Source organism: Paroedura picta, chromosome 3, assembly GCF_049243985.1.
Source record: "Paroedura picta isolate Pp20150507F chromosome 3, Ppicta_v3.0, whole genome shotgun sequence".
Taxonomy (NCBI): Eukaryota; Metazoa; Chordata; class Lepidosauria; order Squamata; family Gekkonidae; genus Paroedura; species Paroedura picta.
This window is the reverse complement of record NC_135371.1, coordinates 131471225-131493217: the sequence shown is the minus strand read 5'-3', so window position 1 is coordinate 131493217 and position 21993 is coordinate 131471225. Positions and strand designations below refer to the sequence as shown.

The 21993-nt window shown below is 45.3% G+C and overlaps 1 protein-coding gene across 1 annotated transcript; it reads left to right on the top strand.

Moving 5' to 3' along the window:
* The first annotated feature begins 1364 nt into the window (after positions 1-1364).
* On the top strand, positions 1365-17515 carry LOC143832848 (5-hydroxytryptamine receptor 3A-like). The gene is made up of 9 exons (XM_077327871.1): positions 1365-1600; positions 4262-4416; positions 4728-4772; positions 4863-4972; positions 6431-6600; positions 8714-8874; positions 11375-11585; positions 13815-13979; positions 16667-17515. Exons 2-9 carry the CDS (start codon positions 4345-4347, stop codon positions 16933-16935), a joined length of 1203 nt encoding a protein of 400 aa, XP_077183986.1. The 5' UTR covers positions 1365-1600; positions 4262-4344; the 3' UTR covers positions 16936-17515.
* Positions 17516-21993: the final 4478 nt, after the last annotated feature.

Below are 21993 nucleotides of genomic sequence, written 5' to 3'. Positions count from 1 at the left end.
AGTACCGGGCCAAGCACCGAGCCCTGAGGTACCCCGCTACTCACCTCTCTCCAGTCTGATGAAACACCATTGACAACAACTCTTTGAGTGCGGTTCTCTAACCAATTCCCTATCCACCTGACTATCTGAAAATCCAGATTGCAGTCCTTCAATTTATCCATCAGAACATCATGGGGAACCTTGTCAAAAGCTTTACTAAAATCCAAGTAAATGACATCAACCGAATTTCCCTGATCCAGCAAACCTGTTACTTGGTCAAAAAAGGAAACCAGGTTGGTCTGGCAGGACCTGTTGGAGACAAATCCATGCTGACTTCCTTGGATCACCAAATTTCTGCAATCTCCCTTTCTAACCTGTTCTTGAAGTTTCCTTGTAATAAAACAGCTACTTTCAGGTCCCTTATAAAATGTCCTGGAAGGTTAAAGTGTTCCCCTACAGGTTTTTCAGTCTTGTGGCTTATGATGTCTGACTTGTGTCCATTAATTCTTTGGCAGAGGGTTTGACCTGTTTGCCCTAAGTAGAGAACAGAGGGACATTGTTGGCACTTGATGGCATATATCAAGTTTGAAGATGAGCAGGTATATGAGCCTTTGATGGTATAGGTGACGTTGTTAGGTCCAGTAAGTGTGGCATTGGAGTGCATATGGCAGCAAAGTTGGCATCTGGGTTTGTTGCAAGCTCTGGTACCACTGTCCATGTTCACATGAGATGCTGCATTGTTGTGAGTGAGGAGTTATTTGAGATTGGGGGGCTGTAACAAGATTAACTTTTGCTTATATATTATGATGGTCAGTTCTTAGTCTGACGAAGAGTGCTTGCACTCGAAAGCTCACACCTTGAATAAATCTTTGTTGGTCTTAAAGGTGCTACTGGACTCTGATTCTATTGTGCTACTTCAGACCAACACGGCTACTCATTTGAATCTATCCTCATTAATTTTGCACTGGAATGCAGTCATCTTTACACCGCCTGTGGCGCCGCGGGCGCCACGGACTAAATAAAACAGTAAGCCCTTGGAAGGCGGGCTGTGTCCGGGATGAGGAAGGGTGCCGATTGGCCCCTTCCTCATGACAGACTATCGGAGGGACCAATTGGCAGGCGCGAAGCGCCTGCCGATTGGTCCCTCCGATTCCTTGCCGGAGCAACTGCGAGCCGCGTGTAGCGCAGCTCGCAGTTGCTCCAAGCCAGCCGGCCTCTAAGAACCTCTAAGCCAGTGGTCCCCAACCTTTATTAGGCTGGGGACCGGCAGGGCATTGGGCCGCGCCCGTGGGGGCCGCCCCCGCGGGGGCCGCGCCCACGCATCGGGCCGCGCCCGCGGGCCGCGCCCGCGGATCGGCCCGCGCCCGCGGATCGGGCCGCGCCCGCGCATCGGGCCGCGCCCGCGGATCGGGCCGCGCGGCCTCTCGCCGATTCAAGCCGCCGCCGGCCTCTAAAAACGCATCGCCGGCACAAGAAGATGGCCGCCGGCAAGAACACCGCGCCAGGGAGCCGCCCGCCGAAGGAGCTGCCCGCCGCAAAGGAGCTGCCCGCCGAGAAGAAGCCACCCAAGGAGCTGCCCGCCGCGAAGGAGCTGCCCGACGTCGCTACAGCCCTCTCACCGGTAAGCTACCTTTCCTCACCCTGCCCTCGCCAGTCCCTCGCTCTCCCCCCCCCCTGCTAGGGCCCATTGTATTTGGAATACAATGGGCTTTTTTACTAGTTTTACATAAATTGATTTATGTGATTTTAATAATAATTTCTTCAGAATGTCTGTGTTTTTAAGGTGGAGTTTTTAAACAGTATGCTAAGAATGGAAAGTATATAAAATCCTAGGTGACATAACTGTGGGTTCAGTTTGGAGTCATGACTATGGTCTGAATTGCCTCAAAACGTGCTTGTACTCACAGGATATCAGAAGTGAGAAGATAGTTACCAAAACTCTGAATTCTGTACATTTCCCCTGCCTAAATACTTCATGAGTCTACTGCCCTAGACCCCTCCCTGTGATGTCACTGACTCCTCCCTGTGATGCAACTGGGTCTCTGGCCCAGTCCCAGCACACACACATGGAAACTGGAAAGTCTATGGTCTTGCATAGAGACATTTATTTGACCTCTTCCTTCAGCCAGCAAGGGTCACCTCTTTCAAGCAGAGCTTCAAGGGATCATTTCCTTGTAACTGGTTTCCATTGAGAAATATCCACAGCCGTTAAGAAACATTATTCAGTCACAGGCTTTGGTTCCTTCCACATATGCCACTTCAGGCCAAGTGCATAGCACATAGACACATTCACAATAACAAGATTTATTTTGCTTAGAGTAAATCATACTTTTTCTCATTTGTTATGTACAGAACAATGACTATAATTTTGAGCATATTTCATATGTCAGCCAAGGATGGCACACCTTTAGCATGTCTGTGTGCAACTCTAGGAAGGCAGTTATCTGATAGAATTGCTCTTACATTTATCCAGTCATTTTAAGTGACTGCATTTCCCACTCCCAAATTACTTTCCCTCATTATGCCTCCATAATGAAGGTTTCTTTTGATTGTGCCTCCAGCCAAATAAACAAACAGAATTTTAAGATTGAATCATGCTCAGGAAAAAGAGTTACGAGAAAGAACAGGGCATGGCTGAATATCAGCTTACTGAAGCCTCCATTAGGAAGGAAAAAGGGGAGAAAATGAGCAATGTCTAATGAGCAATATCCTATATCTCTATAAGAGCCTAATGGCTGACCGGAACGAGTGAGCTCCTCTGGCATTTAGCCTTTTTCCTGGCAGCAGATCCACACAAATCTACCTGTGCGAGACAAAATAAGAGCTCACTCATGCTAGGTCACACAAAGACCCTGAAGTGGTAGTGACTGGCAGCTGAAGGATATTGTTGTAGAGAGGTCAGTGATCAAGAAAGGAAGGAAGAGCGAAAGAATGAACTATAGTCAAGTGACCAAAATTTAGTGAGGATTCCCAGCCCTAAAGAGATAAAATTGGTCTCAACGGGAACCAGGGTCCTTTTGGCCCTGGCTCTGGCCCTACCTGGTGGGATGCTCTGCCTAATGAGATCTGACCTTATAGTGTTCTGCTGGGTTTGCAAGAGAGAGCTGTTCTGGCAGGCCTACGGTTAAAACCTGAGGGCTACTTTCAACATCTGCTGACCTCCACACCTGAACCTACCCACTGACATCTACATCATTGTTTCCCTTCCTCTAGAAACATATGTCTCAGATGGAACGGGGTCCATCTATTTAGAGAATTCTAAAAAGCAGCAGCAGAAGAGCTGTTTTTTTGTACCCTGTTTTTTACTACCCTGAGGAGTCTCAACGTGGCTTATAATTGCCTACCCTTTCCTTTCCCACAACAGACACTCTGAGAGGTAGGTGAGATTGAAAAAGCTCAGAGAGAATGTAACTTGCTCAAGGTCACCCAGCTGGCTGCATGTGGAGGAGTGGGGAATCAAACCAGTTCTCCAGATTAGAGGCCACCACTCTTAACCACTACACCAGGCAATAACAGTTCCAAGATACTTTGGGGGGTCATTAATGAAGTGGCATTAAATTGATATTTGAGAGTAGCATAGGAATACCCAGTGGTATATTTACCAAGCCAAAGCAGATCACATTCTCAAAAGATTGTGGTATTCACAACCAGTAACAATAGCCATCAGAGAGGATTTGCAAAGTCCATTAATTGGAGCACTTATGGCCTGGAAAGCTAAGTATGTAGTGCATATTAAAGTACATAGCAGCTTTTAAATTAAGAGGAAGAGAAAGTAAAGGTTTTATGAGCAAGACAGGCCAGCTGGCAGAAATGAAGGGATAGATTGAATGCCTGGAAATGCAAGTAACAATCATAGATATGAAATGCATTATCTCACAGCCAAGAGAGAATTCAGCTTAATATGAAAACATTGCAGTTCATTGCCTCAGTATGCTGGACAGCCCAGCAGTTTTGCATCTTCTTCTAAATCTTCCAAATAGCAGAGGAATGTGGAGAGCTGCTGCAACGATTGTTCTCTTCTTTTGTATGTCAGGTAAGGTAGATTAAGGCAACTTTTCCTTTCACTCAGCTGCCTAATCAAGAATGATCAATTTTTTTTTTGGGGGGGGGAGCATTCCTGGTAGAACAAAGAGCAGCCATTTCCTCATCCACTGGCTTTCAAAATTATTTTGGACAACAAAGCAAATGAAGATGTAATGTATTGTGTGACTCTGCTTTAAAAAAACAAACAAAAAAGGGTATTGAATCTTGCTTTTGTTCTCTTTCTCCTCCCCTTCAAAAGTTACTCCAGAGAAGATTTGCAAGTATTATGATGTGGCTGTACACCTGAACATATCTGCTAATAAGGAACTCTTCTTGCACAACATGCCCAAAAGGAATTGGAAAGAACCTTTGAAAATTGGATTAGACTTCACTCTGGTTTCTATCCTTTCTGTAGTAAGAGAAAAACTTCCATTTCAAGTTTGTTATAGAACTAGTTTAAATATTAGAGGAAAACAAGAGGGCAATACTGTTTGGGGTGGTGGGGAGAACTCTGTTCCATACCTGATGCAAAAAAGGTTTGCTTATTTGTTCAGCAACTGTACTTGCAGCTCTGACAGTTTAGCAGCGCCTCCAAAGGAATTTGTCACCCAAGGGAAGGCAAATCATTTTTGGAAGACTCATCTACTTTGTTCCCCTTTAGTTCAGCATTTATCTCTCTATCTCTTATCTCTATGGCAAGATATATTCATATTTGTTTCTTGCAGAAAGAAAAATTGCAGGTGGCCACCTTCTATTTTTGGCTCAATGTGGTAAGTTGTTTTTTGCAAATGGCAAACAGATCAATTATCCAAGAGAAGGCAAACCAGGCTAATCATTTACATCTTTTTCACTTCTACTAGATCTGGAAAAATGACTTTGTATCCTGGAAGCCCTCTGATTTCTGTAACATTACACATATCACTCTTCCTTTCAACCTTATCTGGATGCCTGACATCTACATAGATGAACGGTAAGGTGGCTTTCATTAAACTTCCTCATTATTTTCAAGCAGTTGGTCAATTTATGGGATTGCTTTGCCCACTGTGTCCATATAAGTGAGTTAAAAATCACTGTTCTCATGTCCAGCCATTGGGAACACTAAAATGATAGCCAGAGGTTTAATATTACTGGATCATGAGATTACTACAACTATAGGCAATGTGAACTGGGTCTAACTTTGTTATAAGCCACCATGAGCCCTTTGGCGAATGGTGGGATAAAAATCTATAAATAAATAACAAATAAACAAATAAATACTGGCAAATCCTGTGAATTTTGCATCAAGGGATGATCTTACTTTTCGTGTACTTGGCATATGCATACCCAAATATAATCTAATATTTTTTATACAAAACATTCATATTTTTATCACAAAATTAATGTCCAAGATACTTGGCTTTAATAGCTTAACTTGCCTGGGAAAAGTTACTCTATGTGGCTATTATTTAAAACAAAATCTGAGCTCTAACTTGTCTGCAATTTAATTTAAATATCAACTTGAAAGGGTAGTTCAAATTGATTTTCTTCTATCTGAATCCTTTTCACAAGAAAAAAATAAGTATTCTGTAGTCGAGATACTGCAGACACACAAACACATATACACATATGCATGTGTATATGTGTTTGTTGTATAAATGAAGTATGATGCCTTTTTGCAATAATAGAAAATAGATATTCAAAGATCTGGAGCAGAGCAGGTCTGAATAGCTTGTGATCCACCAAGACAAATGCAGACTCCTTAGTCCAGTTGGTTACTTACCTCCTTTTAATTGCTTTCATAAGGCTGATGATAACCTTGCTGATATCAAATACTTGCCAGTACATAACTGATGGTCTGTATTTTGGTTGATGACCACAAGTTTTGCTGATCTCAGATAGCATTTGGGGTTTGGACCTATGCTAACTTGTATGGCTTCTGTTCAAAACATTATCCCCTCTTCGGTTCCTCCTCTGTGAAATGGGAATAAACTAGAGTTGGAAAAGAATTTTAGATTCACAGATTCAATAGCTCAGAATTTCAACATACACACTTCATTGCAATCCCCAAGCATTTGGTGCTGGTAATGACATGTCATAGTGAAGTGAGATTTCAGTTTGAGGTGAAACTCAAATTTCATGTTGCTGCCCAGATGCTTACTTTATCAATCTTTATAATATGGTTTGACTTTTTCTAGACATTTAAATGATATTTCATCTCCGTGTCAGAATAAACATTGTTGTTACTGAATAGTCTCAGACATATTTTGTGATAGCAGATAAATTAAAATGGTTAATCAAAACTCGGATAATTTATATGAACTCGGTTAAACTGACAGTCCTCCTACATGAAATATTTATTACTGATGGCTGCATAGATGTGATTATTCACATAGATTATCTAATATGTGCAAAATAAAAATCTTGTCTAATTATAATCCCGTGTCTTTAGGGCAGATGAAGACAAATTCACAACCAGCCCCTATGTTCACTTAACATACAGTGGTGATGTTTATTTATTCCAAGTATATCGGCTTACCTCATCTTGCAATCTGGATGTCCATGCATTTCCTTTTGATAAACAAAAATGCAATTTAAGTTTTGTGTCTTCTATACATACAGGTAAACCAACTAAGCATAATCATATTTCTCTGGGCTATCATGATTTTCAGTGTTCCTCTCCCCAGTCATCTAAAATGTTTTTGAATATTCCCTTCATCCCGTGCCCACACTTGATTTACATGTATCTCCAAACTTACCCCTATCCTACCTATGTCTGCAACCTCTGCATCTTGTGTGCATCTTTCATAGTTTACCTATGTTTACCTTTTCCTTCAGTATGTAACTCGCTCTACAGTGGCCTTCCTTTGACTTGATCTGGAAATTGAGCTGGTCCAAAATGCAGCTGCTAGGGTCTTCACTGGAACACCTTGTCGGACTACATACAGGCAGTGCTGAGGCAGCTACATTGATTGCCACGTGCAGCCTGAATCAAATTCAAGGTTTTCGTCTTCACCTTTAAGGCCCTTTGTAGTCAGGGACCCACATATCTGAGGGACCACCTGTTGCCTTTTGCCTCCTGCAGGGCCTTGCACTCTGCGGGTGTAAATCAGTTGGTGGTTCCTGGCCCATGAGAGGTTTGTCTGGCTTCAAGCAGGGCCAGGGCTTTTGTGGTCCTGGCCCAGACCTGGTGGAATGAACTCCTGGAATACCTGAGGGTCCTGCAGGATCTTTCATAGTTCGATAAGGCCTGTAAAACGGAGCTCTTCCACCAGGTCTTTGGTTGAGGCCAAGGCATGGAAGATCAGAGGGCCCCTCCATGCACCCATACACCCACATATTTACATATATGCCAGCTCATCTGTGTCAGGCATCTGAGACCATCTTTGAGGCACTGCACTGCTCCCAGCAAGCTGGCTTGCAGCAGTTTACAGAAGGAAAAAAATAACATCCTTTTCCATGGTGCCTATAATATTTGCAAAATGCCCTGGTGGCTTTGTATTTTTGTAAAATGCACGATGATACTGTCAGGATTTGAATCCGGCCCAATCAGGGTGCTGGTTGTAATAAGGGAAGTTTTATGGGGCTTTTATTGTGTTTTATTCTTTTACTAGCTTCAAAGCCCGTTCCTAAGAACAGGCCTTGAAAGGGTCCCCTCCCCTGGCCCCTGGCCAGGCAGCTTAAGGTGGCTTTGGGCCGCAGCTCACATCCAGATCAAATGGGGCGGGCAGAGGCCGGGCAGCTCGTTGGCAGGGCCAGGACAGAACTCCTTAGCAGGCAGTCAGCAGACCAGGAGGCCCTCGTTAGCAAGCCCACCACGACCCTCTCACTTTACCTGCTGCTGGCTTCAAGCACTGAGCATCTGAGAGCAAAGAGGCTGAGAGCAAAGAGGCCAGGGACAGAGGGCGGGAGCTGCAGGGGCAGGGCTAATCAGGGCAAAGCTGCCTGCACCCTGATTGGCCCTATTCCAACTTGGACAGTCGAACATGTCCCACCCCCTAGGCTGTTTCACAAATATATAGAGGAACAACAATGGATAAGGATTATTGTAAACCGCCATGAGCCCACCACAGAACAGCGATATATAAACTGAAATATAAATAAAAATAGATATAAAATAAACAACACAGGAATGGCCGACCCGCCTCAATCCAGTTTGTGCCAGAGATCATCCATCAGGGCGACCAGCACGTTTTCCACCCCATGGCCAGGATGGAAACCCGATTGTATGGCTCCAGGGCCAAGGGTTAGGGCTGAGGGTAGGAGAGTTTTATGCTGTGGGTTTTAAAACTGTGGGTTTTAATTGGGAGGTTATGCTTTTATGTGGGTTTTATGCTTCATGACTGTAACCTGCTATGAGAAGGTTTCTGATAGTACTGGGAAACAAATCTAATAAATAATAAATACCTATACACTTTCCTCCATTCTCCATTTAACTTCTCTTTCTTGTGCATCTGCTTCTCCCTTGCCAATATACTCCGATGTTCCAAGTGTTAGTACCCACCAAAATTAGTTGCTGCTGTGAGGTATTAACCACCATCTATCAGTTTCCTGCTAATACCTCACCATAAATTTTAATATGTTCTCACACTATGCTCTCATTTTCAATTTGAGCAGGCTACAGGAAAAGATAGAAATGTGACCAGAATAAATCTATGGATTTCATTTTCTGTAGATATTTTAGACATTCAGGACACTCTTAAAGTAGCAAACCTTTGTCTTCTGTTGACTCTAGATAAGGAAGTATTATTGGACAGCATTAAAACTTCCAGCAAGACAAACCAAGATAGTCGTCAGAATTATCTTACAAATGGGGAATGGAAATTTGAAAATGTGAAGATCATACGACGTCAATACACTTATGATATAGCGAACTTCAGTGTAGTCACCTATGAGGTATTTGTTATGAATACATTCTTATGCTAGAAATGTGGGAGTAACACAAAAATGTATCTTTGCATAAATCTCACTGTGTTGTGTTAGCCTTACAGATTTATATCTCCATGCATTAAGTAAAGGTTGGTTTTTCTTAGACATACTGCTTTTTTAAGTAAAAAAAAACAGATTATCTATTGTGAAACATCTATGCGTTATCATATGTTACCATTGTGCTTTATGACCATAAGTCACTAAGTGGCAGGTTTATTAATTTAAATCTTTTTTTAATGGTCCTTTCTCCCATAGTTCTCAAAGTAGGCAAACAGATTTAGTGTTGGAACATGCAAGATCTGTAGTGCACATGACTGAACAGAATATGGGGAATGTCCTGCAGGGGGCATCGGATGAGATGTATATTTAACATAGTTAGAATAGTAACTTCCTAATATTTTTCAATAGTCTCCTCTGTGTCCTGATTGGCTCATTTGGAGACTTCCTGCTCCTCTGAGAACACTTCTTCCCTCCTTGTCTCCAGAACAGACCGAATGAACAGTGGAACAAAACAATTGGACTCTTAGGACCTTCTCCCTTTTCTTTCTTTACAAAGTTGTTTTTCTTCTTAATAAAACTATTTTATTATTTTAAGCTTCTTCATATCAAAACTAAACCTTGTGGACTGCTATTGATTGGCAGGGTGGAAGCTTGCCAATGAAGACACAACTCACTTTTTGGCATAAATATGTTCCCCCATATGTTGCAATTTTTATTGTTCAGGAAGTTTTTACACAGCACAAAATTAAAAATATGGTTCTGCTCACCTACAGTCTGAAGTGGAACAGCTCATTTTACCATCTCAGAATTCTTCCACGTCGTTCTCCTGCATGAGTAGGTTAGGCTCAAGAGAAGTTCTTTGGTGAAGGCAGATGAGCTCAACTTTCAGCCATCTCCCTTTGGCATACCAGGTGCTGCTGATGGTGCCAATGAGCCCAGGCTGATGCCCAAATATCACAACTCTTCTTGACTCTGTTCTTTCTGAGCAGCTGTCATAGTAAATGCCATGTGCAAAGTGGTATCAGATGGCCTTCAGTCTTCTTTCCAAACCTCCAGGTTCTCCCACCATCACAGCTGTTTTCTGGGCATACAGCAACAATGACTCAGATTTCTGAATTCTTGGTGGTGTCAGCTGTTGAAAACACTGTGGGGACAGTGAAAGACAAGGCAGAGAAACGAGTTGAGGTGCCTCACTGAATTATGAGGATGGTGTTATTTCATAGGCACCTGGTATAACTTTGCATTGTATAGTGAAAGTTATAATCCTAAATGCACTTCTTTGGAAAGAAGTATGTCAATCAGTAAGTATGCTTCTGAATGAACTTGGTTAGTATTCTGTTAAATGTGGTAGATAAGGCAGAATCTTTCAACTTCTGCTAAGAAAAACTTTTAACAGCTAAGATTGCTACCTATCTCTCTTTCTTTTCCTGATAGGATTTGTGTGCTTTACACAGTCACATGATAGGTTATATTTCATAAAATATATAAAAACGAATGCGGCTCCCATGTGCCAAAAGGTTGGAGACCCCTGTTCTAAGACTTCCATTTCTCCAAAGATAGGCCACAGAGACTTAGCCATTCAGTTACTTGTAAAGATATTAAAGGCTAGAGGTCAGGTAGAAAATTAAAGAGTGTGTGTGTATTGCCAGAAAGGGCTGGATAGAGTGATCACGCATAAGAGGCTAGATGTTAATATGTAAGATTGGATTAAGGCAGTAATTAAGATGGACAGGACTGCTGGTGTCCTCCTAAAAATCTTCAAACTGAATGTTTGTCTTAAACTCCGAAAAAAACTGAAGGCAATTTTTTTTTGGGGGGGGGGCAGGTTTCAAGTTGAATGATACAAGGTAGGAAATGTAAGTTTAAAACGTAAGTTTGGTTTGGGAGAATGACCTCATAGGAAAAGGAGAAGCTGGATGGGCTGGTCTATGAGATGAATGTGACCTCACAGGATGTGGCCTCACAAACTGTGGCCGCCAAACTCTGGGTGGGCCTGGCATTCTTCCAGAATTACAACTAAGCTCTATACTGCAGAGATAACTTCCCTTGGGGGGGGATTGCTCCTTTGGAGAGTGGGTTCTATGGCATTATACCCCACCGAGTTCCTTCTCCTCCCTAGACTTCATCAATCTTCAGCTCCACCCCCAAGTCTTCAGCAATTTCCCAACACAGATTTGACAGTCCCCACATCCCTACAGAGCTCCCTCTCTTCTCCAACCTTTGCCCTCCCTAGACACTGCCCTGAGAGTAAAGGAATATTTCAGGAGAAAAGGGATACTACAAACTTGCTCATTCTTACAATGCCATCCAAATCAGGGCTACACCTTTTGACTTCAGTGAACTTAGAAACACTTCTTCTTTGATGGCACTGTAAGAATGCTAAGAATTGAAACTCCTATTAGGAATGACAAAATAGATTGACCTTTGTGATAATCTTTACTGTTTAATTTTTTTGTCATTTTTACAGATTTCAATGAAAAGGAGGTCGATTTTGTACATGCTAGTTCTGATCCTTCCAACCTTCATCCTCTTTTTGCTGGACATGGCTATTTCTTTTACAGCTGTGTCTCCTCATGATATGATTGCCTTCAAAGTCACTCTGATACTGGAAATCTCTGTTTTGTCATTGATTCTTAACGATATGCTACCAGCAACATCAGATACTCCACCTGTTATAGGTAAATACCTTAATTCTTTGGATTTGCTTTCCTGTGGCATTTGTGTGTATAAACTGCCATCAAGTTGCAGCCAACTGATGGTGACCCCAGCAAGGGGCTAACAAGACACGCGAGAGGTGGTCTGCCATTGTCTTCCTCTGCAGAGCCTTCCTTCCTTAGCCTTTGAGATCTGACAAGCTCGGCCTTTGCTGTGCTGCCTTCCTCCTATCCTGTAGCATTTAGGACCAGCCAAACCATGTGTGGTGTTTCCATCAGATCAGATTTCACTGTGAATAAAAATTCTATTAAGGATATTTGTAATAGTGTTTTGGAGCATTCAAAGTACTTCACATTTATTATCTTGCTGTACTTACAATTTCTCAGTAAGATCGGTCACTATTTGTGGGGGTGGGGTGCTCAGGCTGAATAACATGCCTGAGGCCATTTTAGGAGTTCATGGAAGAGTGTTCTTTGCACTAGGGCCTTCTGGATATCTGGATTACAACAGCTCTCAATTAATTGTTCAATTGAGCTAAGAGTAAGGAGACAGCAACATTCCACCCACTGACTTCTATTTGAGCAGAGAGAAGTGCCAAGATCTTCTTAAGCCCCTCTTCCTCACTGTGAAGAGTAACTTCAAAGATGTTGAATTAGAATTCATTCACAAATACAAGCAATTCAGGTGGGTAGCTGTGTTGGCCTTGAAGCAGCAGGACAGAGTTTGAGTCCAGTGGCACCTTTAAGACCAACAAAGTTTTGTTCAAGGTATCACCTTTCATGTGCACCCACACTTCCTCAGAGACAGTGAAACAATATCCTCAGCCTTTACCTATAGGTAGAGAGAGGTCAGAGTGTGTGTGTGTGTATTGCCAGAAAGGGCTGGATAGAGTGATCATGCATAAGCGGCTAGATGTTAATATGTAAGATTGGATTAAGGCAGTAATCAAGATCTGTGAATTGCTATAAATAAGCATACAAATGCAAGAGTTAATGAACATACATAAGAAGAGTTTGAGTGTAAGGGCAACCCCAAGATCAACAAAGTTCCATTCTGGGTTCCAGCGGGAACTGGAAAACTAGGTCTGTGTAGATGCATGCTCCTTCCGTTACACTGAAACCGATTTTCTTGAATGTTACATATGGATGAGGGGGGTTAGTTGCCAGAAGGGGTTAATTAGTACAAAGATGCATAAGTAACCAAGTAATAAATACAGCTAAAATTGGTAAGACATGTAAATAGCAGACCATTGGCACACAGATGAAAAAGAAATGTAACCCCCAGACTTGGCCTTAGTTTTCTCACCTACTACAGGGGCTAATGTCTCAGCATGACCCACCATTTACAAGTGCTGATTGATTCAATTGTAGCTTGGTATGGTCTCCATATTGCTCTATGGGATTCTACTTTGCTGTCCCACACTGTAATTCCATCAATTACATTTTATGGTAATCCTACCCTTCCTGTTTATCAAAACCTCCACCCTATACTGTCACTCTGTAGCCATACTAATGTCTCTGTAGCCTTTGGGTTAACCTCCTTCGGGTTCCTGGGCTCCTGTTTAGGTTAAGATGTCTCTCCTTTTTTGTAATGATCCCTTATTTGTAGCACAGACCTGCCTTGTTGGGAAAAAGGTACACACCATGATCTGTCCCATGCTGGGTTTTGAGGTTAGTGCAGACGAAGGTGCCTGTTTTATGTGTAGCCAACTTGGTGTTGTGGTTAGGAGTGCCGACTTATAATCGGGTGAGTCAGGTTAGATTCCACACTCCCCCTCCACATGGCAACCAGCTGGGTGACCTTGGGCTCTGTCAATAGATTCAGGTGGGTCACCATGTTGGTCTGAAGCAACAGAATACTGTTTGCATGCAGTGGAACCTTTAAGGCCAACAAAGTTTAATTCTGAGTATAAGCAGGGACACAAAAGCTTACAGCCAGAAGTAAACTCTGTTGGTCTTAAAGGTGCCACTGGACTCAAACATTGTTCAAAAGCTCTATCTGACATTGTTGATATACTTTCATTCTTATGGGGCTCGGCCTGCTTTCCACCCTGCTCACTCCAACCACACACAAATCCAACCAACTTCTACCTCATAATTTGTTTTCATTGGTTATGACATGTGTTTGTGCTATTCTGTTACCTTTGGAGCTAAAATTAAATGCTAGAGATTATGATTCTCATTGTCTGAGGCCATTATAAGCCACCCGGGAAGCCCACTTTTGCCACATTGTGTTGTTGTTTTTCTGCATAGCAATGTTTTTCACTGGCATCTTCATGTTTATGGTCCTTGGAATCATGGAGAATACCTTGATAATGTATCTCAAGGACAAGAAACCGAAGTTCCTTTTCTTCAAGGATAGAAAAGGTATGAACAGGTTCCTGGGAAAGAAAACAGAGGATGCTGTGATCATTCCAGGTAAGTCTTTGATACAGTTTCCAATAGGAGGAGGGTTAGATCCAATACATCATTTCCATGGCTGCAAGAACGCGTGGAGTGTAATTATCTCTACTCTTCCCTCCCATGTTAGCATGAAATGCCCCTTGAAATCCTGTTCTTCATGCACCCCTCTTCCTCAGGTACAGGATTTCAGGGGGCATTTCAAACTGCCATGGGGGACAGCAAAAGTTCTGTTACACAGGCATTAATGGAAAAGCTATGATGAATCCAACCCAATGTATTGAGAGTAGAAGAAAGATGAATGTCACACCCTGATACGAACTGTTCCTTGAGTTCAGCCTGGCTCCTTTGAAGCAGACATGCATTCAGAGTTCCTGGATACTTCAATACGTGGGGCAGTTTGGATCACAATTGAAGTGAATGGGAAGAGGAGTGTAAGATTTCCAACAATGCTGTTTTCCTGGCCTCAAGAGGCGTAGAGGGGAGCACTATTTGCTCTATTCAGAAAATGTGCACTGCTGATAGGCTGCTCATAAGATTCCCCAGCGGAGCAAATAGCAACTCATGTCTCAGATGCTGCTGGTTCCTCTGGTCCTGGGCTAAAGTTCAAGCTCTGGGTTAGGAAATACCTGGAAGTTTTGGGAGTGGAACCTGAGGAAGGTGGGGTTTCAGGAGGGGAGGGACAAGGTACAATGCCACAGAGTCCACCCTAAAGCAGCCATTTTCTCCAGGAGAACGGATCTTGGTCATCTGAAAATCTACTCTAATAGCAGGCAATCTCCAGGTGCCACCTGGAGGCTGGCAACCCTATCCTGGGCCCAAGCATATGGTCTGCAGCAGTGGCAGGGTCTACCACTGCAGGTGAGGGACATTTTGGACTTGTACTATCCCCAGAAATAAAGACAATAGAGAAAGTGAAGGCAACTTTTTCTTTGTTCAAATATAAGCGCTCAGGTTGAGGTTGATGTTGCTGTTCCATTGCAGACTGGGACATCTAAGTAGTAATTTTAGAGTCACTTTAGGTCTGCTCTACATACATGCCTGCCAGGAGATCTGGAGCTCTGAGTTTGGGGCCCTGAAGAGAAAACGTTCAGCTATGTCTGAAACTGAATTGCTCATTTTGGTATCAAAGTGGGTATAGATATAGGGCAGAAAGATGCACTGCTCTACACTATGTTGTAACTGACAGAGGTTCTTTATTCTCAAGCACTTTCTGTTTTAACCACTAGTAGAGAAGCCCATTTGGAAAATGGGCTGCAGAGCAGGGCAGCCCTGCTCTTCGGAAGCCCAGCTGCCCTCTGCACCCCCATCTGTGCCTTGCCATGGGCAGCGCTGGGAGCTGGCCAGGCGACCGTATTGTGGAGAAGGGCACCAGTCACTCACCCCACAGCCTCCCACAGTTGCTTGTGAAGATCAGGGTGGCAAAGGCGACAGTATGGAGGATGAAGGGGGGGAAGTCTCCCACAGAGCAGAGCGGACAGGACCACCATCTGGGTTGCTCCACTCTGCAGGAGCACTGCCGCTGCCCGCCCTGCCACCTCTGCCTTGCTACGGGTGGCCTAGCTCACTGGCCAGGCTGCCCAAGTGTGTAGGAAACTTTGATGTTAACTACGTGGCTTTCCAGCTTTGCCTCTGCAGAGCAGGGCAGGCGGGGTAAGCATGAGCAGACATCATTATCTGCTGTCCTGGCAACTAGGAGGTCGGAGAGTACCATTGGGGAACAGTCAAACATGCCTTGCCAGTTGCTCCAAGCGCCCCAGCTTACCTCATGCTGGCTCTTTCTCCCCAGGTAAAGTGGGAGGAGGATGGGGGCAGGGGAGAAGCTCCCCGCAGCTCTTGCAGCAGAAGGCAGAACGGCAGGAGCATGGCAGAGGACATTTTTACCATGCCATCAATGGGGCAGAGGCATAGGCAGGGAAGATGTGAAGGGTCTCTGCAGACGAGGCTGTGTTCCTTGCCCCCAGCAGTGGCAAGGAGGCAGCACACAATGGCCTCCGCAGAGGAGGTGGCCAGAGCTCACAGCCCCTGCCAGCAGCAAGGAGGCAGTGGAGGGTGGCAGGGCCTCTGGGAAGGAGGTAGCTGGACTTCCCCACCTAGGAACCTAAAAGATTGAGCAGGAGTAGAATATCTATTAAACATTAAAATGTAAATATTTATTTCAACACATGTGCACATATAAAACTTAAAAACATCAATATATATATATCAAATCCAAAACATTTTGACACATGGACAAATGACAAGAAACCAGATAACCAAGTGCCTTTCAACCCCCCTTGGGGTCTTCCTCAATGGTCTAATATTTAAATGAATGCATTTAAATATTTAATAGATATTCTGCTGCTGGTCAACCTTTTAGGTTTCTAGCTAGTGTATACAGGTTGGGTTACTTTGTTCCCTCGTTTATTGTTTCATTGGACTCCCCCAGAGGAGCTGGGGAGGCTTTCAAGAGCAGTGGAGCCTTTGCTATGGAGGCAGCCTGGCTGGTCTGTCCCCTGCCGGTAGCGAGGAGGTAGGTGTGAGGTGCTGGGCCTCACCAGAGGATGGGGCTGTCATTCCCAGCGTGGGCTGTGGTTGGCCCTCAGCCTTCCCTCATGAGGGCCAATCAAGGGGCTGGCATGTCACTGGAACTATGGACACAATTATATGTGGTATGATGATTATTTCCTTCACCTGTTTACTCTTCCTAATTTTCTTCCATACAGGAAACATAACAGATGAAACATCCCTGGAGAATAAGCAGTCTGATGATGTTTCTTTGCCAGAAACAGACAATGCAAACAGTCTGGTGCTTCTGAAAAAACTAAGCGTGGAACTGCAGCAAATCAGAAAACATCTGGTACTAGAAGAACATCAGGTTGAATCAGACCTTCAAGGGAAAGCTTTCCTCCTTGTGGACAAGGGACTCTGTTATACCCGTTTGGTGTTATCCATATGTTTTTTGCTCTTTATTATTATACGATGGAATAATTAAATTGCTGGCATGAAACACTGGGTACAGGGCTGTAGCCTCTATCCTCCTGGCACCTTTCCTGACTCTGTTTGGTCATTGGCCCTTGTATTTTTTTACCTATAGTCTCCCCCACCTTGTACCTGTAAACCCCACATCAGCAGCCCTAACTGCATAAGAAGTATATTGTGTCAATCAATCTGAAGCAATCTTCAGTGTTTAGAGTCCCAGCAAGCACAAATAGAACTGCCTGGTTCAATATTAGCTTCTGTGCTTCATATCCAGTGACTTCCTTCTGCTAGGAATCTTGCACCTGAGGAAAGGGAGTGATTGGGAGATATAATCTACTGTGATGAATAGTTCCCTTTCAGCAGGTGTTACTCTCCTGTATTAAAACGGCTTTGCTTACCGAAACTGCTTCCAACACACAACTACCCTCCTACAGCCCTTTACTGTAATGGACATGGACTTTTTGAACCTAATCATATTAAAGCTTTGAATGATCGTTTACTTTCTGTGTGCCACTGCCATGAACATTCCAGCTGCCTGACCTGATAAAATGTGTAATAAAGAAAATAAAGACAACGCTCTATGACAAAGTGAAGCTATTGGCCACAGTATTCTGATATACTCCTCATCTTCCTCATAAATATTCTTTGATACCAAGAGATTGTGGGTCCAAAGTAAAACCTAATCAAAGCAAAACCTAAAATTTAGCAAAGCAGAACCTAATAGAGCCCCCTTCTAAATACAGCATGGAGGTGTTTGCAGTCTCCAGAACTCTTCATCAGGCTGTTTGTTTTGAAGAAATGGGTGTGGGAGGAAAATGTTTTATTCCATAATCTTAATGTCTTGTCACTATCCTGGGCAAAATGCTGAGATTGCCTTGAGTCTTATAGCCTTGATTGATTCTTTTTATCATATGTGGTGGAACTGTAAGAAAATTAAAACATTTCAGATAAAAATCCATCAGGTTTTAGAAAAAATTATACATATTAAATTCCCCATTTATCCTGATTATATGTTATTAAGTGTAATGCCAGGAAATATTCCTCTAAATGAGGAAGATTTCTTTTTTTCATGCAAGCATGGCGGCAAGAATCAGCAGAAATTACCCAAGGTCACAGATTGGTTAGACAAACTTGGAGAATTATGCAAAATGGACAAGTTGACAAGCCTAGTCAACAGCAGACGTATAGAAGAATTTCAAGACCAGTAGCATTTCTATATGGACTATATAGATAAGTAGTACCCTACTGTATTAGTAAGGGAAATGATGGAATTTTGAATCTTAGCATTAACTCCATAATATATAATTACTAGAAATTAAGCCCGCTGTAAGAAAAATACAGCGGGTGCTAGTGGATTGGGAGGGAGAATGTAGAGAAGGAAGGTAGAAGAGGTAAGGAGGAATGGGAGGGAGAAAAGAGGTGAAGGGGTGGTGGAAGGGATAGAGAGAAGGGAGAAAAATGATGTGAGGAAGGAAGTAAGAGGGGAAGACAGGAAGCAAGTGAGAGGGAGAGATAGACAGGAAGGAGATGAAGAGAGGAAGTCAAGAAGTCAGAAGAAAGGAAGGCAGGCAGGCAGGGAGGTAGGTGGAATGGGATGGGACAGGGGTGTATGTGAAGGGGCCGGTGGTCTCAGGGACGAGGGGGGGAGATGTGTGTGTGTGTGTGTGTGTGTGTGTGTGTGTAGGTTGAACCGGCGGCGTAGGGTGGGGAGATTGCGGGCGCGAAGTAGTGTGGGCGGGGGAAGAGCACGCTGTGTGAGTGTGTGTGTGTTTGTGTGTCTATGTGTGTACAAGTGGCAGCAGAGCGAGGGGGCGGGTGCAAGGTGGGGTGGGAAGAGCGTTCTGTGTGTGTGTTTGTGTGCCTGTGTGTGTGCAAGCAGCAGTGGAGTGTGGGAGGATCGCGGGTGCGAGGTGGGGAGGAAGTGCACACTGTGTGTGTTTGTGTGCCTGTGTGGGTGCAAGCAGCAGCGGAGCGCGGGGGGATCGCGGGGTAGCTTGGGGGGGTGGAAGACCGCGTTCGGTAGCTTGGGGGGGTATCTTGGGGGGGTGGAAGACCGCGTTCGGTGGGTGGGGGGAAGTGGTTGCGGAGCGGCCCCCCTGGGCGAGGTGTGGAGGGGATGTGAGGGCGTGGGTCTGCGTACCTCCCGTCGCCAAGGCATCCTTCGGTCAGCGCCTCCACCCGCTGCCACCTCCAGCAGGCTGCCCATGGTGGGTGGCCGGCTGGCACAGCGGTCAGCATCCTAATGGCGGTGTGGGTGGAGGGCAGCGGTTGGGGGGGCGGGGCAGGAGATACTTCGCGCTTTCCGACTGGTCAGTTCGGTGGCGAGGGGCTGATTGACCCCTTGGGGTCAGAATGGCAAAAAGAGGGCCCGGAATGGCAAGGGATTGGGCCCTCCGCTTGCCATTCCGGGAGGAAGGTGCCAATGGCTACCTTTCCTCATCCCAGACAGGGCCCTCCGCCAGGGCCCTTACTGTTTTATTTATACCGCTCCCGTGGAGCGGTTTAAGATACCTTTTTTCTTTCTTTCTTTCTTTCTATCTTTCTATCTTTCTATCTATATATCTAGAGAGAGAGAGAGAATCATTTAATCATAGAGTTGAAAGGGGCCTCATGGGTCATCTAGTCCAACCCCCTGCATTATGCAGGACACTCACAACTCTATCACTATACTATAACTCACTATAACCTGCTACCCCCTTAAACCTTCACATAATCAGCCTCTCTGTCAGATGGCTATCCAGACTCTGTTTAAAAATTTCCAAAAATGGAGAACCTACCACCTACCGAGGAAGCCTGTTCCACTGAGAAATCACTCTGTCTGTCAGGAACTTCTTCTGGATGTTGAGATGGAATTTCTTTTGAATTAATTTCATCCCATTTGTTCTGGTCCGTCCCTCCGGGGCAAGAGAGAACAACTCTGTTCCACCCTCTATATCAGTGGTCCCCAACCTTTTTATCACCGGGAACAGTCAACGCTTGACAATTTTACTGAGGCCGGGGGGGGGGGTATTCTTTTGCCAAGGGACGTTGCCACCGCCTGAGCCCCTGCTCCACTTGCTTTCCTGCCGGTGCCCCTGACTTGCCAACGCCCACTGGTGAGCACTGCCAGCAGCAGCTGCGCAGTGCCATGCTGAGGGGGAGCCCCAGCCATGGCGACCGCTGGAGAGCACCAAAGGTGAGCCAGTGGCAAAGTGGCAGGGCTGCCCCCGAGGCAGCAGCCGGGGAGGAGGAGGAAGAGGAGCTGCGGCCCAGTACCAACTGATCCATGGACCGGTCCCGGTCTCCGGACGGGGGGGTTGGAGACGATTGCTCTATATCAGCGGTCCGCAAAGTTTCGCTTGCTGCGGACCGCTGCGGCGTAGTGGAAGGAGAGGGCGGTCCGGGGACCTGCACACGCGCGGCAGCCCCAGCGCAAACGCGCATGTGCGGACTGCCGCACACGCGCGTTTGTGCATGCGCGGCAGTCCGCGCATGCGCATTTGTGCTGCCGCCATGCCGGCGGCCGCGGCTCTCCCTCCCGGCCCCTAGGGGCCGCGAGCAAATCGGCAGCTAAAGCTAAAGCGGCCGACTTGCTTGAGGCTCGGCAAGCTTCTCTTCCCTCCCCTCCCCTCCCCTCCTGAAGCGAGAAGCTTGCCGATCCGCGAGCTAATCGGGCGCTTTGGCGGCCGATTTGCTCGCGGTCTGGCGAGCTTCTCGCTTCAGGGGGGGAGGGAAGAAGGAGCCGCGGCCCGGCACCGGGCCGTGGCCCGCGGGTTGTGGACCACCGCTCTATATGGCAGCCTTTTAAATATTTGAAGATGATTATCAAATCTCCTCTCAGTTGTCTCCTCTCTAGGCTAAACAGATCAAGCTCCCCCAACCTTTTTTCATATTTCTTGGTCTCCAAACCCCTCACCATCTTTATTGCCCTCCTCTGGACATGCTCCAGTTTGTCTACATCCCTCTTCAACTGTGGTCTCAAAAAGTGAACAGAGTGCTCCAAGTGAGGCCAAGCCAGAGCAGAGTAAAGCGGTACCATCACCTCCCGTGATCTGTTCACAATACTCCGTTTGATATATCCCCAAATCTCATTTGCCTTTTTAGCACGCTTGCTCTTGTAGGAGGAAGAAGACAAAAATGTTCTAAATTCCATATGTTCTAAATTCTAAAATGTTTCCCTGGAGTCCTGCATGCATGTGTTCACATTTGCCAGCCTTCTGAACCCTTGGGGAGACTCACTGTCGTCACCTGGAGAATTTTAGGAGTTATCAGATGAGTATTGGCAGAATGTGTGAAAGTGAATGACTGAGGGGGGAAAACCAAAGAGAAGCAAGATCACCAGCTTCTTCCTCAGGTCTGTAGTGTGAGCTAAAAACCCTGCCTCATATGAGAGTTTGTTCAAGTTTGTTTATTTGCAACCATTTAGAGCAGTATAATAGAGGAAATAACCTAAATTGTACAAATTGTAACAGATTTATTCTACAGACTAGATTTAAAGCCCGTTGTATGTTTAAATACAACGGGCGCTAGAAAGGGTGGAGTCTCCTTTCTGCATCTGTCTTTCTTTCTCTGCTTCTATCTTTGTATCTCTCTGTCTCTCTCTCCGCCCAGCCCCAACGTGAGCGGCCGGCCCCGGCAGAAGCCGGGAGAACGTTGGGGCTGGGCGGGGGCGGCTTCTGCCGTGGCCAGGCGCTCCTTCGCTGTGGCGAAGGAGCGCCCGGGCCCGGCAGAAGGCGAGAGCGAGTGGCAGGGCCAGAAGACTTACCCCGCGTGCTGTGAGGGCGATCTGCGAGGTGAGTCTGCGGCCTGCCTGGCAAGGCCGGGCCAAGCCGCCAATGGGGAGCGGCTCCCCATTCGCGGCTTGGTCCTGGATGGACACTCGGATGGACACTTGGTCCTGGATGGACACTCGGAGCCGCTTCGCAGCTCCTGATTGGTCCCTCCGAGTTTTTATGCCGGACAAGGCCCGCCCTAACTCCTCCCTGACAGGGCTTACTCTTTTATTTAGTCCGTGGCGCTCCGCGGGCGCCACGGGATGTTTAAAGATACTGGGGAAATCTACAAGATGAGTGATATGAAATAACAAGAGAAA

What these genes read in the sequence shown, in the direction of transcription:
- LOC143832848 (XM_077327871.1), top strand. Translation starts at nt 4,345, where the DNA reads ATGCCCAAAAGGAATTGGAAAGAACCTTTGAAAATTGGATTAGACTTC. An exon ending in TGGTTTCTATCCTTTCTGTA is followed by an intron (nt 4,417 to 4,727) that starts GTAAGAGAAAAA and finishes TGTTTCTTGCAG; the next exon opens with AAAGAAAAATTGCAGGTGGC. An exon ending in GGATGCTGTGATCATTCCAG is followed by an intron (nt 13,980 to 16,666) that starts GTAAGTCTTTGA and finishes TCTTCCATACAG; the next exon opens with GAAACATAACAGATGAAACA.